The 13,351-nt window shown below is 39.5% G+C and overlaps 2 protein-coding genes and 1 long non-coding RNA gene across 14 annotated transcripts; 2 read left to right on the plus strand and 1 right to left on the minus strand.

Annotated features, from left to right (window-relative positions):
- The first annotated feature begins 196 nt into the window (after positions 1–196).
- LOC125977094 (inter-alpha-trypsin inhibitor heavy chain H3-like) lies at positions 197–7,247 on the plus strand. Of its 7 annotated transcripts, none has more exons than XM_049733304.2 (26): positions 197–411; positions 779–939; positions 1,254–1,358; positions 1,555–1,717; positions 1,793–1,903; positions 2,115–2,243; positions 2,406–2,522; positions 2,600–2,768; positions 2,869–2,979; positions 3,223–3,404; positions 3,507–3,686; positions 3,754–3,863; positions 3,954–4,213; positions 4,292–4,312; positions 4,543–4,563; positions 4,657–4,710; positions 4,818–4,835; positions 5,013–5,030; positions 5,416–5,472; positions 5,595–5,645; positions 5,756–5,806; positions 5,887–5,997; positions 6,074–6,248; positions 6,334–6,482; positions 6,855–6,936; positions 7,023–7,247. In XM_049733304.2, the coding sequence occupies exons 1-26, from the start codon at positions 343–345 to the stop codon at positions 7,135–7,137; spliced, it is 2,790 nt and encodes a 929-aa protein (XP_049589261.1). In that variant the 5' UTR covers positions 197–342; the 3' UTR covers positions 7,138–7,247. The 7 variants fall into 7 exon arrangements, with proteins under 7 accessions (XP_049589261.1, XP_049589262.1, XP_049589263.1 ...); XM_049733305.2 differs by having other exon boundaries at positions 4,543–4,560; XM_049733307.2 differs by having other exon boundaries at positions 200–411; positions 4,657–4,671.
- LOC125977140 (uncharacterized) lies at positions 2,055–9,760 on the minus strand. 3 transcript variants are annotated; one of them, XR_007484553.2, is made up of 4 exons: positions 9,613–9,760; positions 3,999–4,201; positions 3,835–3,883; positions 2,055–2,958 (listed from the first exon to the last, which is right to left on the minus strand). It is a non-coding gene; the product is annotated as an uncharacterized lncRNA (long non-coding RNA). The 3 variants fall into 3 exon arrangements; XR_007484555.2 differs by having other exon boundaries at positions 2,055–3,883; positions 4,041–4,201; XR_011087744.1 differs by having other exon boundaries at positions 2,055–3,883.
- On the plus strand, positions 9,457–13,350 carry il17rc (interleukin 17 receptor C). 4 transcript variants are annotated; one of them, XM_049733321.1, is made up of 14 exons: positions 9,457–9,898; positions 10,332–10,569; positions 10,657–10,754; positions 10,858–10,972; positions 11,040–11,081; positions 11,156–11,262; positions 11,367–11,423; positions 11,502–11,562; positions 11,647–11,870; positions 12,060–12,113; positions 12,220–12,271; positions 12,353–12,448; positions 12,525–12,563; positions 12,643–13,350. In XM_049733321.1, the coding sequence occupies exons 1-14, from the start codon at positions 9,797–9,799 to the stop codon at positions 13,266–13,268; spliced, it is 1,911 nt and encodes a 636-aa protein (XP_049589278.1). In that variant the 5' UTR covers positions 9,457–9,796; the 3' UTR covers positions 13,269–13,350. The 4 variants fall into 4 exon arrangements, with proteins under 4 accessions (XP_049589278.1, XP_049589281.1, XP_049589282.1 ...); XM_049733324.1 differs by having other exon boundaries at positions 9,755–9,898; positions 12,525–12,557; XM_049733325.1 differs by having other exon boundaries at positions 9,755–9,898; positions 12,525–12,554.
- The last annotated feature ends 1 nt before the right edge of the window (position 13,351 follows it).

Genomic DNA, 13,351 nt, shown 5'->3' on the forward strand with positions numbered 1-13,351 from the left:
ACCGGGAATTGCACAACAGGTCAACGATTCTCAGTACACGAGCCGTATCACCATGTCTGCCTTTAATTTTATTTTCTATTTTTTTGCAGAACAGGTTAGAACTGATCTTCTCGCCACCATCTTTTCTTACATTTTTAGATGAAAATTGAGCTTTAACATTTTTTGCAATTGGTGAGAATGATGAGAAGTGGTCCGAAGTTGTTTGAAATGAACCAGGGAGCGAGAGGAGTTTGCCCTTTAGCTTGACATTATGTACACATCCCTGCTGACCACATCGGTGGCTGTGTTTGAGTACAAGAGGCAGCTCTGGGATGTCCTGGCTTCACTCGGATTGGCGCCACCATGGAGAGAACTGCGCTGCAAGTCAGCATCTTCGGGCTACTTTTGGCTTTTGGCATCACGCAACCCAAGGTAGGATGATTTGTACACATTTGCAAAAGGTAATTTAATATTGGTGCAAATGAAGTCTTACTTGCATTTTCTCCACCTTGTTATTATTGTTTACTGTTTTGTAAATTTCACAGGCATTTTTTCACAGTTGACGTTTTATCGTGTGTACACAATTATTATGTATCTCGTGCTGTCTAATGTATGGACATAAAGTCATTGCTTCAGCCTACACTCGGTGAAAAGTAAAAGAAATTAGGGAGTTTTCCCTTCAATCAATGAGAGTTAATGTTCACCACACCACTCTTGTTGTCCCACAACAATTTGATCTTTGCTCTGCTGACCGGCAGACCAATGAGGCCTTGTTTTCCCTCCCTAACTGTTTTCACAGAATGACTGGGATATCTACAACTTTAACATCAACTGTACTGTGACCAGCCGTTACGCCACCACCATCATCACCAGCCGTGTGGTCAATCGTAAGGATGAATCCCAAGAAATCGAGTTCCATGTCCGGATTCCCAAGAATGCCTTCATCACCAAATTCAGGATGTGGGTGCAGTTGAACGTGTAGTTGAACACAATGAGACACAACACATGAGGCAGATAATAAAACAAGACTTAATGCGATATATTTGTTTATCTGTGAAAAATGAAGAATCTTTTGCAGCTTACTGAGGAGCAGTTTCCACAGTATGTATATCTGCGTTATACTGCCCTCAGGTGGTGACAGTGCGCACAACATCAGTAACAGCAAAGTCATTCAAGCAAAACGAGAAAAATAGCAATGATAAAATTTAAACAAATGAAACAAATGAAACATAAAAATTAGGGAATGACCTTGAAATGTTCTTGACCATCTCCAGGCTAATCGACGGCCAGATGTATGATGGTGTCGTGAAGGCCAAAGAAGCGGCTCAGCAGCAGTACAGTGACGCCGTGTCCCGCGGTGAAAGTGCTGGCATCGTCAGGTACAATACAGGATTATTGAAAGTGATACCTACAGTCAAAACCCTAAACCTCATTTGAAATCCTAACCCTAGTTGAAACCCTACTTGAAAATTCTAACTTTGGTTTGAAACCATAACCCGAGTTTTAAACTCTACTTTGAACATTACAGAAAATAATTAAAGGGCAGGTTCAATGTTTTTTGTGTACCCTTCACAGCTCAGTTGGGAGGACTCTCGAGGAGTTTAAAACCTCAGTGACGGTGGCTCCTCTAAAAAAGGTGACCTTTGAACTCACGTACGAGGAACTACTCAAACGCACGCTCGGCAAGTACGAGCTGCTGATCCACGCTCGACCCATGCAGCCTGTCAAAGACTTCAAGGTGTGTGTCTCCTGTTCAAACGTTCAATAATTTGACATCGCCACGTTGGTCCGATTTCTTTATCCCAAATTTCAGGTGGATGTGAACATACAAGAAAATGCAGGGATCAGTTTCATCGACGTTAAAGGAGGACTGAGCACAGGCGCTCTGGCGGACGCCATCACCAAAACACATTCAGACCAACAGGTAAGATAAATGAATAAAAAAATAAAAATAAATAAATAAATAGATAAATAAAACTTTCAAAGTTTTTAATATTTTTTTTTAGCACAAAAGCTCTAGCTGATTGGATAAGTGATATAGTTTACATTAGAACAGAACTTGTAATAAAAGAGACTTTTTTTTTTTCACAGTTCGGCTTTATTCGTTTTCTGATTTTTGCATGGAACTTTTGCAGGCTACGGTTAATTTCTACCCGACAGTGGAGCAACAGAAATCATGTGAAAGTTGTGGAGACGAGGGTATGAACGGAGATCTGGTTATTGTTTATGATGTCAACAGAAACCGGTCACTGGGGGATGTCAAGGTAAAAGGAACTATCAGTATTGAATATAGTTTCCAGACAATTCCTTAGGTATACCTGCACAACAAAACAAAAACTTGGAAAGTCATGTCTGTTCTGTTCTGTTTTGTGCATATGATGTCACGTACTTCAAGAGATTGTTTTTCAATTTTGTGTTTTCATCAGACATCAAGTGGATATTTTGTCCATCATTTTGCGCCATCAGAGCTTCCTCGCATTCCAAAGAACGTTGTCTTTGTCATCGATAAAAGTGGTTCCATGCACGGCAAGAAAATTGAACAGGTACTGGCTTTTAAGTTTGTTTGTTTTTTCCAGTGGGCTAAAACTACCAAACGATTAAAAATTCAAAACTGTTTCAGACCCGCGCAGCGTTAATCCATATCCTGAATGACCTGGCCGAAGACGATTTCTTTGGTCTCATCACTTTTGATAGCAGAGTGTCTTACTGGAAGCGTGAACTTGTTCAGGCCAACTCAAAACATGTAAAAAGCGCCAAAGAATTCGCAAGGAAGATCAGAGAGCAAGGAGGTAGTTTCATTTTTTCTTTTTGACCACTGTGTACTTCTGTGTAATGCATTCACAAAGTATTCAAAGAAATGTTGTGTTGATGTTGTTTTGCCTCGTTTAGGTACAAATATTAATGATGCGTTGTTGGATGGGTCACGTATGTTGAATGAGAATCCCAGGAAAGGTTCAGCGTCGATCCTCATACTCCTCACTGATGGAGATCCAACCTCAGGTTAGTACACGGGAAATGACGCAATCATGATGAGCCAACTGTTTGTGTTCAATTTAAATATGTTATTAGGATGTTCAATATTATAATTTCCTGACTAAAATCACATAACAAACTTGTGTAGATTATGTGTGTGTTTTTTAAATGCTCTAAAATTAGTTTGATTATTGTCATTTCACATTGTCTGATTTTTTATTTGTTTTTTCTGAAACAAAATTGTTTTTGTCTTTGCTGCCCTGTCTGCAGGTGTCACCAATCTGGACTCTATAAACTCCAACGTGATGGAGGCCATTCAAAACAAATTCCCACTCTACTGTCTTGGATTTGGTTTTGATGTTGAATTTAGTTTTCTTGAGAAGCTGTCTTTGCTGAACAACGGTGCCGCGCGACGTATTTATCCTGACGCTGATGCCGATTTGCAGCTGAAGGTACATTTTTCAAACTGCATCCTCCATATTAAAAATGTCCTATGATAAAACTAAAAATGTGTTTGATTGTGGCCAAGACTGAGAAGGTGTCTTTTCCAACAGGGATTCTACGACGAGGTGGCCACTCCTCTTTTGACAGATGTGGTGATGACCTATATCGGTGGCGCCAATCTGACCCGGACCAACTTCAGTCAGTATTACAACGGTTCCGAGATCGTGGTGGCCGGTCAGCTCACCGACAACAACATCGACGCCTTCGTCCCTCGTGTCCTGGCTATTTCAGTGAGTGTCATGTCAGCTGTGGTTGTCTAAAAGTAACTTGGACTCAAAATTCTATCTTATGCTGCAGAAAAACACAAGTATCATTTTCTCTGAGAAGGACAGCACAACAAAGTCAACGGACAGCAATATCCAGAGGGTTTGGGCCTACCTGACAGTCAAACAACTCCTGGAGAAAGAGTCAGTACTTTTTAATAGGGCTGTAACAAAAAAAAGAAAAAAAAAGATGTTTTGCTTGTGAGTTATCCTCACACGCAATCGTCATCATAGGTTGCAGTATTCAGGAGATGAAAAGGAGAGAATGAAGAATGAAACCTTGAGGTTGTCACTCAAGTACAACTTTGTCACCCCGCTTACATCCATGGTGGTCACCAAGCCAACAAAGGAGAAGACGGAAGTCCTTCACAAACCCAGCGAGGAAGGTCCGCCGCCTCCCGAGAGCCCCAGTTTAGTAATGAGAAGCCCTGGCGTAGGCTCTCTGCCTAGGTTGGCCGGAGCCAGTCCAGGTTTAGGAGGCGCTATGACAAAATGTGAGTATGTGTGAGTATTATTTACGTGGATTAAAATACAATAGAACACATTCAATAAATTGTCTTCTGTCTTTACAGTCCATCACGGACCTGTTTCAGGTAAATATAAGGAGGTGTCAAAAAGCATCAACAATATGTTGCAGCCTTATAACCCTTTAAGAAATTGATATTTAAACAGCAGTGGTGAAGAAACACATGTTGACTGATAATATGTATAACATAATTCAGATATGCTTTGTCCTCTGCAAAGAATGAGTAATAGTAGTATCATTTTCCATATTATAGCATTAGGTATATGAATAATTTTTTTTTGCTACTTTTTGTGGCAGGCAGGAGCGGATTACCAGGTGGTATGACATGAGCACTAATGATGACAACATTTACACGACGTCTTGCGTTAAAAAAAAAAAAAGAACTAATTTCTTTTTGTTTTTTTCTGACAGGTAAAAGACTTCATGGTAAGATGTCACAACAAATGACAAGACAACATGTTCTCCGTGTGTTTTCTCATGTTTTTAAAAAACCTGAACAAAGTTACATTTATTATATATATATATACGCATATAAAAACATGAATTAATTGCCTTTTTTGGTTTTCTGACAGGTACTCCATATTTTCGTGGTAAGATGTCACAACAAATGATTGCTGAACTAACTTACATAAGTTACATTTATTATATATATATATATATATATATATATATATATATATATATATATATATATATATATATATATATATATATATATATATATATATATATAGGCGAATTAATTGCCTTTTTTGTTTTTCTGACAGGTACTCCAGATTTTCATGGTAAGATGTCACAACAAATGATTGCTGAAGTACTAACAAGACTTAAAAGCTCATTTAGCAATTTCAAACAGATTATATTTGTGATATTTATTACAATACTATTTACCCAAAATAGTGGTTAAGACTAGCACATTACTTACTAACCGGTCTCACACCAATGTACTGCCCCCAAGTGGCCAATGCATGCATCAAATTAATTTATTGCTATTTTCAAGGCACCATATGATGTGTTTTGTTATCATTTGCAATGGTTTAGAGGTGTATTGCATCATATTGACTGAGATGTTCCTAATATTGTGGCTACTGTTCTTTCAAAATATATATTTGCCTTTTACTGTTTTTGTCATTGTTTTCTTTCATTCCAAGTTTGATTGTTGCTCTCCAGGTTATCTTCATCGTCCGGATTCCATGACAGACATTTCACATGACTTAATACAGGAAGGCAAGTGTCATGATATCAATGATGTGATCAAGTGCCAGTAAAAGATGTTTTTTTAAAACAAAGGGATTAGTTAAGATACATAATTGTATGTTTACAAGAGATAACATAAACTGTGTGTGTAGTTGCAGTTGATTTGCCCAGACGGACCTTCCTTACTGGAACATTACCAACTGGTAAGCGTGATGTGATCAAGTGCCAGTAAAAGATGGTGTTTTAAAATAAAGGGATTAGTTAAGATACATAATTGTATGTTTACAAGAGATAACATAAACTGTGTGTGTAGTTGCAGTTGATTTGCCCAGACGGACCTTCCTTTCTGGAACATTACCACCTGGTAAGCGTGATACAATTGTGTCCTTTAACGCGACGTCTAATTGTCTGGGTTTTTTTTTTTTTTTTTTTTTTTTTTTACAGTTGTTGAACCTCAAATCCGCTTTTTGTTGTCGGCTGAGAATCAATCTCTTCCACTGTGTTTTGATATCACCGCTTCCACTGCACTTCGACTCCTTCACGTCCCCAGTACAGGTCGGTCCAACGTGCCAGAATGTTCCCTTTGATTAGAAATCAAAAATGAAGTTGTTGTGCGTCTCTTCTGCACTAGGCCTCTCTGTGAACGGTGCACTCGATGGAAAAAGAGGCTTCCGCGTAATAGTTGTCCACTTCAATCCAGACATTACGATTACTGTTAACAAGTATGGCGTCACTGCTAATGATGGACAAGTTGAACAGATGATACCGTGGCAGGCGGGACAGGAGGAGACGGTGATTTTTGGAAGGTGATTTTGCTTTAAGAAAATGGCCGCTTGATTCAGAACTGAACTTTGCATTTGATGTTTGATGTCAAAAAAATGCTTTTCATAGTGTGACAGTGATTAAACGGAACTTGGAAGTTGACATCACAGTTGGAGAAACACGCCTGATCATCTTGCATCATGGGAGCGCTGGGGAAGAATTCCTCTGGCCGGTTTTACGACAGCGGCCTTCAGATGATAACGCTGGAGGAATTTTAGGTGGGTTTTTCTCGACTGTTGATATAGTTTCAAAAGTTTACACACTCTCTGTTCAAATGGCAAGTTTTTGAGCTAGCAAAACAATTAGAACAGGATTAAAAAAAAAAATTAGCCCACCTTAAAAGTCTTCAGGTGTCTGATAGAAAAATCAAAACTAAGTTCAGCCTACTTGAATATTTTTGATTAATTCGGGGTTAATCCGAGGGACTTTAAATGCTGGCAAGGTAGTGAATGTTTCTTGCTTACCAAAAAGAAAATGCAAACTTGTGAAACCACATTCTTAGTTGTTTACTTTTATCCTCGAGTGTGCTTATGTTTGATGAGCATGAGTTTATGTTCTGCTAGTTCATTGATTCCTCTTATTCTTTTCAGCACAAAAGCCAGCAGTTTATGAAGACGTGTCGACACATATGCTAAACCTTAAAATTAAAGACCAGGAAGTCAGAGTTTCCAGGTAACGATCATTTTTACATAATATATTTGTAATTTTGTTAAAGGCTTACAGTCAGTGTGTGCTCTACCAATGTTTTTGTTTCCTAGAACCACGGCTGCTGACTACAGTTTTTCCCCGGCTGTGATAATGCCCTGCTGGCTCACGCCTGCTGCGTCAGCGCTACAATCACAGCTCAGCGATTTCACTGTCCAATCTATTTAATCAAGAGCCAGTCTTCCAGATATGTTTCATGAGAATTATGGCTGAGTGACAAGCATACATTCTTAATATCAGAAACAATAAACCCTGGATTTCATGCTCTTTCTTTCAAATATTCTGATTAATCAAGTTTTTGTTGCAATAATCCCATTTAGATCATTATTATAGATAATTCATATACATCATTTATATTTGTATGATTAAACAATTATGAGTGCTCTAGTGACACATTCATTTTTACTTCTATTTAACATCATTTATAACTATGTAACATATGACACTATAATCAACAAATACAATAGCAGTTAGTCAAATCAGGTCAAACATTGATGCCCAGTTTCAGTTAATTGAACAATCGCAGATGTGAAAGTGACTTGAATGTCACACGGGGTGTAGTCTTTTTTTAATTATGGGTCATTTAAACAGTATAAATGACTGGTGAATAAATCGTGCTTTTGGAATGTGGGTGGAAGAAGAACTAGGCGGGACAATATGCAAATTTTCAGAATGGAATGATACACGCCTCATCATTACACTGTCAGATTTTTTTTTTTTTTTTTTTTACCTGAAACAACATTCAAACTGTGACCCTGGTTCCAAAATCGACTTCCTTTCAGGTAGTGATGTGTACTCCAGTTCTTTTAAGTGAACACAATCTTTAGAATCAGTTCACTCAAAAGATTCGTTCAAACGAATCGTTCAACGAATCGCCACCCCCCCCACACACACACACACAGACACACACTGATCCGTTTTTTTTTTTTTTTTTTTTTTTAAACTTCAATAACACACAACTAAGCAATACACCAGACAAAAAACAATGTTATCATTGCCTGATGGGAGCTCAGCATCAGCGGTCATGCGATGTTTGGATGCTTTAAGGTAAGCAAGTTCTAACAGAGAAGAGTGCGCATGGAGGTTTTTTTTTTTTTTTTTTTTTTTTAACACACATGTAAGTGCAAGTGGCTCCAGACCATTTTAGCCAATTTGGTTGTCACTTTCAATCTCAAACAATTTATAGTATTCAGGAATAAATAATGACCTCAAATGTAATGTGCATGTTGACAAAAAGGTCAAAACTGCATAAAAGATATACATTTACAACGTTACCCTACAGCGTCATTACCGACATTTAATGCTTTGCGCCTGCAGACATTAAAGATGATAATGAAACATAACGACGACCATACTATAGCGCTCATGCAGACGTGACGAGCGTAGAATTCAAATAACCTCTCGATTCTATTCCATCAGTATGGTGAAGAATTGAACTGCAAACGCATCCAAAATGAAAAACCATGTCGCGAGTGTAGCAGACTTAATGCTGACTTTGAGCTGCTCAATGAGGGTTCCATAAAGTAGGGGTTAGTCCTCTGGACTCTCGCCCCAGCGACCTGAGTTTAAATCCCGGTGGCACCAAGAAAATATTTTATCATGGAAAAGCTTGGAAGGTACGTACACTATATAGTTTAATGGAGCAGCTCAAGCGAATAGACCGAACTCAAGGTCATAAGCATTAACTCTGCTAGACTCGTGACATGGTTTTTCATTTTGGATGCGTTTGCAGTTCAATTCTTCACCATACTGATGCAATAAAATCGAGAGATTATTTGAATTCTACGCATCCAAACATCGCATGATAGTGATGTGCATTCCAGTTCTTTTAAGTGAACTGAATGTTTAGAATCAGTTCACTCAAAAGATTCGTTTAAACGAATCGTTCAACCTGAACCTTTTTTTTTTTTGTCATAAATCAAATAATCAAAAATCATGGTCAAAGCTTCACGGAAAGTGAAAAGTCCCACACCCTGCCCCACCCCCACTTTCTGATTGGTTGTTTGATTTGTGACGTCATTCAAATTAACTTGGGACCCCCCCCCCCTGAATTTTAGGAAGTGATTTGTTTACTCTCGTTCACTGAAAGGATTCGTTCTTTTGAACGAATCGTTCACCACTTTCAGGTGAGCTATACTGTACATGCAACAAGATGTGCTCCAACCAGTCCCGAGCAATTTTCTCCGAGGGTTTGTCTCGTAAAAAAGAATCATGACGTAAAAACACGATGAACAAGTTCTTCAACTAAGACTGAAATCCCATTGCCTAATCAAGACGATTATGTTGCCAAGATTTCAAGGAGGCGCTATTGATGCTTGCAAAGGTGGAGCTGCGCTATGCATCATAAACATGGACTTTGAACCACTTACAGTTAAAAAAAAAAAAAAAAAGGCAGAGAGGGTGTGAGTTCTCTTGCGTTCCAGTTTTTTCCCACGACAAATCAAATGCGGACGCTGATTATTTGTCACGGATTACAAAAGGGTAAATAACCTTCTTTTTTTTTTTTTTACTTTCTATATATTTTCAAATGTGTTAGTATCCACAACTCTGATCTAAACTGCTGGATCTACAAAAACTTGTGCTCGTTGACTTTGTCTATTCTTTTTCTGAACTGGAGCGCAAAATAGACAGCAAATTCCTTACCTGTCAGTTTTTGTGTGACCCTTTTCCCCAGATGGAAGTGAAACCAAGCAGATCGAGCTTGTATTGACTCAGAGCCAGTTTGTTAGTCTCCGATCTCAAGTCACGCAGTGGAAAACAACGAGTGACACTCCCAGCGCACACATGGAAAGAAAAATATTTAGCTCTTCATGCTGACTCTGACAAAATGTTTCTTTTTCGTTGGCCTGCTTGTTGTTTTTTGCTGGCTTTTCATAACACGGCCTGTGGGTGGGTGGAATATGACGACTCGGAAGTCACATGCTCACAGGTAAGCTTTTTGATTTTTTTCTCACTCATATTGTCCGCTAGTGTTATCTAAACTTTATTTAGCCAAGGCACATATTTTATACTCGAGAACTCTGACAGAACGCCACCAAAAACAAACGTCACAAAAGTATATATCCCCCGCTATATTGTGGTTCACCTATCACTGATGTATTTTCTGCGTTCATTGTATGTCGGTACATTTTTACAACTAAGAAATTGGTGGCTTATGTTAACAAGGACATCTGAAGAAAAACTATATTACATAAACAATGAGAGTGACTCACTGTTGTGTAGACAAGCTGACAGTCGTAATTATCATGTAGTGATAAAAATGATCTTGCTTTTATTTACTCACTAATTGAGCGTGTAATTTGTCGTGTTTAGTTGAACAAAAAGTGATTTTATTATTATTTGTGGTTTGTGGACTCATTTAGGGTCTCTCTGAGTGCACAGTGGCGGCTGAGTTGCCCCTCGGCATCCTGGAGAGTGATGCAGCGGATGTCCGGAAGGTGACAGCGAAAGTGGAGCTTTGCTGCAAGGACACGGCGCCGTGCAAGTTTTGTCTGATGATTGAAGCTGAACTCGCCATCCATGTGACTGAAGACGTGGCGAAAAGGCTCCAGTCAAGTTCTGACACTGAAATGGCCGCAGGGATGGCAACAATGTCAATAGGTGGCAATCGACTTCAAGAGATTATATATTTTTTTAATTTGTTTTTAGAATGATTGCATTACTTTTGTCGTTCTTCTCACTCTGCAGCAGCATCCGTGACGTTATGTTACAAAACGCCACCGACTTTTCCAGCATGCAAGAAAGTGGCCTTCACAGTCAATCCTACAAAACAAAAAGTTGCAAATGTAAAATATGGTATTTTTTGTTTCTTTTTTTTCATTTTTTAAATGCTTTAATAATAGTCCCAATAAGTGCAGAGTGTGGTCATAGTATTTCCCTTTTCTGTAGGTATCCTTGGTGATTACGAATCCATATGGAGTTACCTTCGGCAGTATTGTGTACGTTTATCCTTCCAAAGAGATGCATCCCATTGGAGAAGTATTGGCTCCTTCTCTCAATGAAGGTTTGAACTACATGTTAAACTTGCCCACAACATTTTTATGACGCTGACTCATCTCACCTTTCTGCAGTTTGCTCCCAAAACCTGCAGATATCCATCAAAGAGTGTTACGGTGAGTGAGCGCATATACGTATGTTCAACTTGAAATTGTTTGCAGGAAAATAAACAATGAACTCCTCCTTCCAGTGCCCACAGTCAGCAGTGTAATTAACCAGAAAAGAAATCAAGTGGAGCTGAATTTTGCCAGAAGGACCCAAGTGTGCCTCCAGTATGAAGAAGATGGAAGATGCCAGGTCAGCGTTGCACAACAGACTGTGTGTTAAAAATATTGCCATTGTTTATTTATGGATGCATGCATGAATGGATGGTTGATTTCTGATATTATGTGTTCTTTTAGATTTGGAAGCGTAAAACCATCCCACTGTACTCTGTGACCCCCTGCTTGTGTCTCCAGGTACTGCAACTTTAATTTCAAACATGTCCATAAATGGCAAATTATTCTGTATGTGTGACATAAATTATGCCTTGGCAGGTTTGGGATGATGACGACGACAAGCCGAGACGCTCTCTGACCTGCCCCTTTAAAAAAACAGGTAAAAAAACCTCACCTCAAAATCGGACCATCATAGTGAATAGTGGAAATAAAATGTATCTTTAATTTTGGACCTCACCATCAGGGTTCCTTCAGAAGAACGTATGGCAGAACCTGACCGTCTCTGTGGGTCAAGGTCGAATGAACGACAAGGGGCAGATGCTGCTGTGGAACTTGTCTGCCCCCTGTAGGCTGGAGGGGGAAGTGTGGCCCTGTGGGTGGAATGGGGGCCACCAGTGCACTGAGATTGAAGGCTTTCGGCAGCAGCTGGAGAACACAACATGGGAGCAAAACAGGAAGAACCAATGGGTAAGATATCGCCTTACATATATTCTTGTATGTTTTGATGTCTGTCTATCCATGTGTATGTGAATGTGTATACAATTGAACCTCGGTTTTGAATCTATTTCAAAACATTTGACTAAAACCCAATTGTAATCCAACCCTAAACCCTAGTTTGAAACCCTAACCCTAGTTTTAAAAATCGTGTCTCTGCAGGTGAAATTAGGTGTCTTTGAAGACATCAATCTGCAGCTGTCACCATGTGTGATGGTAAAGAATTTTCTCAAGCATTCCCAAGCATTCTTTTTTTTTTTTGATCTGAATTGAATTAGCTATGGGGTTTTTCTGTATGGTTAGTTTAAACTTTTGTGCACAGGTCCATTTAAAGAAAGGGGACCTTCACCTGGGACCGTTCTGCTATCGTCAAAGTAAGTTTGCATACATTAATTAAGGCAGGAATATGAAATATGCAGATTTCCCTTTTATTCTTTTTGCTGTTGTCATTGCAGCGGCCAGGTGGCGCTGGAATCTGCTGGCTGTGGCTGGTTTGTTGGTGATCACTTTGACAGCACTCATGTTGTGTCTTCTCCATAACTTTGTCAAGAGTAGGTTCAAGCTATGCTTTTAATATTGTAATTTTTTCAAAGTATGTGGCTGATTATTATTCATCTTATTTCACAGAATTGGCAAGCCGATCTTTCCAAAGAGGATGTATGCAGAGTAAGCGATCATATTATCTTTTACATTTCTAGATTGCATTCAATCTTTTTGGCTTTATTTATTTCATTTTTTTTTTAAGTTGGCAGAAAAGGTCACATAGTCCTCCTGAGTCCGCCAGATGTACACAACGGCGTCTCCGAGGTTTGTGGCTTGGGCTCTTTTCTCAAGAGTCAGGGCTTCAGTGTGTCTGTGGACCAGTGGAGCAGGATGGAGCAGGTCAAGCTGGGGCCCCTTCCATGGCTTCACTCCCAGCTGCTTCACGTGAAGAACCTGGGAGGCCGAGCGGTGCTCGTCCTGACTCGCAAAGCTTTGGGGCTGGCGAATGAATGGCATCGGGAAGCACTCGATGGAGGAGACGGGAACACGCCTGAGTCTCCGTACTCGGATGTGTTCATGGCCTCGTTGTGCCTCATCCTTGGGGACAAACAGCAAGGCAGGACTGGAGAACGTTTTCTTCTGGTCACGTTTGACCACGACGTGGTGCAGACCCCTGGCGGCTTGCCTGAGCTGTTTCAGGGTCTTCATCTGTTCCAGCTTCCCTCCCAGATGAAAACTCTCTTGTGTGAGCTAGCCAGAGGAGGAAAAAGAAAGGCAGAAGGTAGAAAGACAAAAAATGGTTGGAAATGGGTAACTTTGGACCAGTGTTGGGAAAATTCATTTTCTACACAAACTACTTCAAAATGCAGTTCAGAATTTTTAAAATGAACTTGTTCAGTTCATAGTTCAATTTTAGCAACTAAGTTCATTTTGTAGATATTATGGTATAAGAATAAAATGATAACATGGAG

This window comes from Syngnathus scovelli, chromosome 11 (genome assembly GCF_024217435.2).
Source record: "Syngnathus scovelli strain Florida chromosome 11, RoL_Ssco_1.2, whole genome shotgun sequence".
In the NCBI taxonomy this organism is placed as follows: domain Eukaryota; kingdom Metazoa; phylum Chordata; class Actinopteri; order Syngnathiformes; family Syngnathidae; genus Syngnathus; species Syngnathus scovelli.

Excerpts from the sequence above, each read along its gene's own strand:
- LOC125977094 (XM_049733304.2), top strand. The coding sequence starts at position 343 with ATGGAGAGAACTGCGCTGCAAGTCAGCATCTTCGGGCTACTTTTGGCT. Across the intron at positions 2,244-2,405 it reads GGTCACTGGGGGATGTCAAG|ACATCAAGTGGATATTTTGT; the intron begins GTAAAAGGAACT and ends TGTTTTCATCAG. Across the intron at positions 5,998-6,073 it reads CCTTCACGTCCCCAGTACAG|GCCTCTCTGTGAACGGTGCA; the intron begins GTCGGTCCAACG and ends CTTCTGCACTAG.
- il17rc (XM_049733321.1), top strand. The coding sequence starts at position 9,797 with ATGTTTCTTTTTCGTTGGCCTGCTTGTTGTTTTTTGCTGGCTTTTCAT. Across the intron at positions 9,899-10,331 it reads CGGAAGTCACATGCTCACAG|GGTCTCTCTGAGTGCACAGT; the intron begins GTAAGCTTTTTG and ends GGACTCATTTAG. Across the intron at positions 11,871-12,059 it reads AAAACAGGAAGAACCAATGG|GTGAAATTAGGTGTCTTTGA; the intron begins GTAAGATATCGC and ends GTGTCTCTGCAG.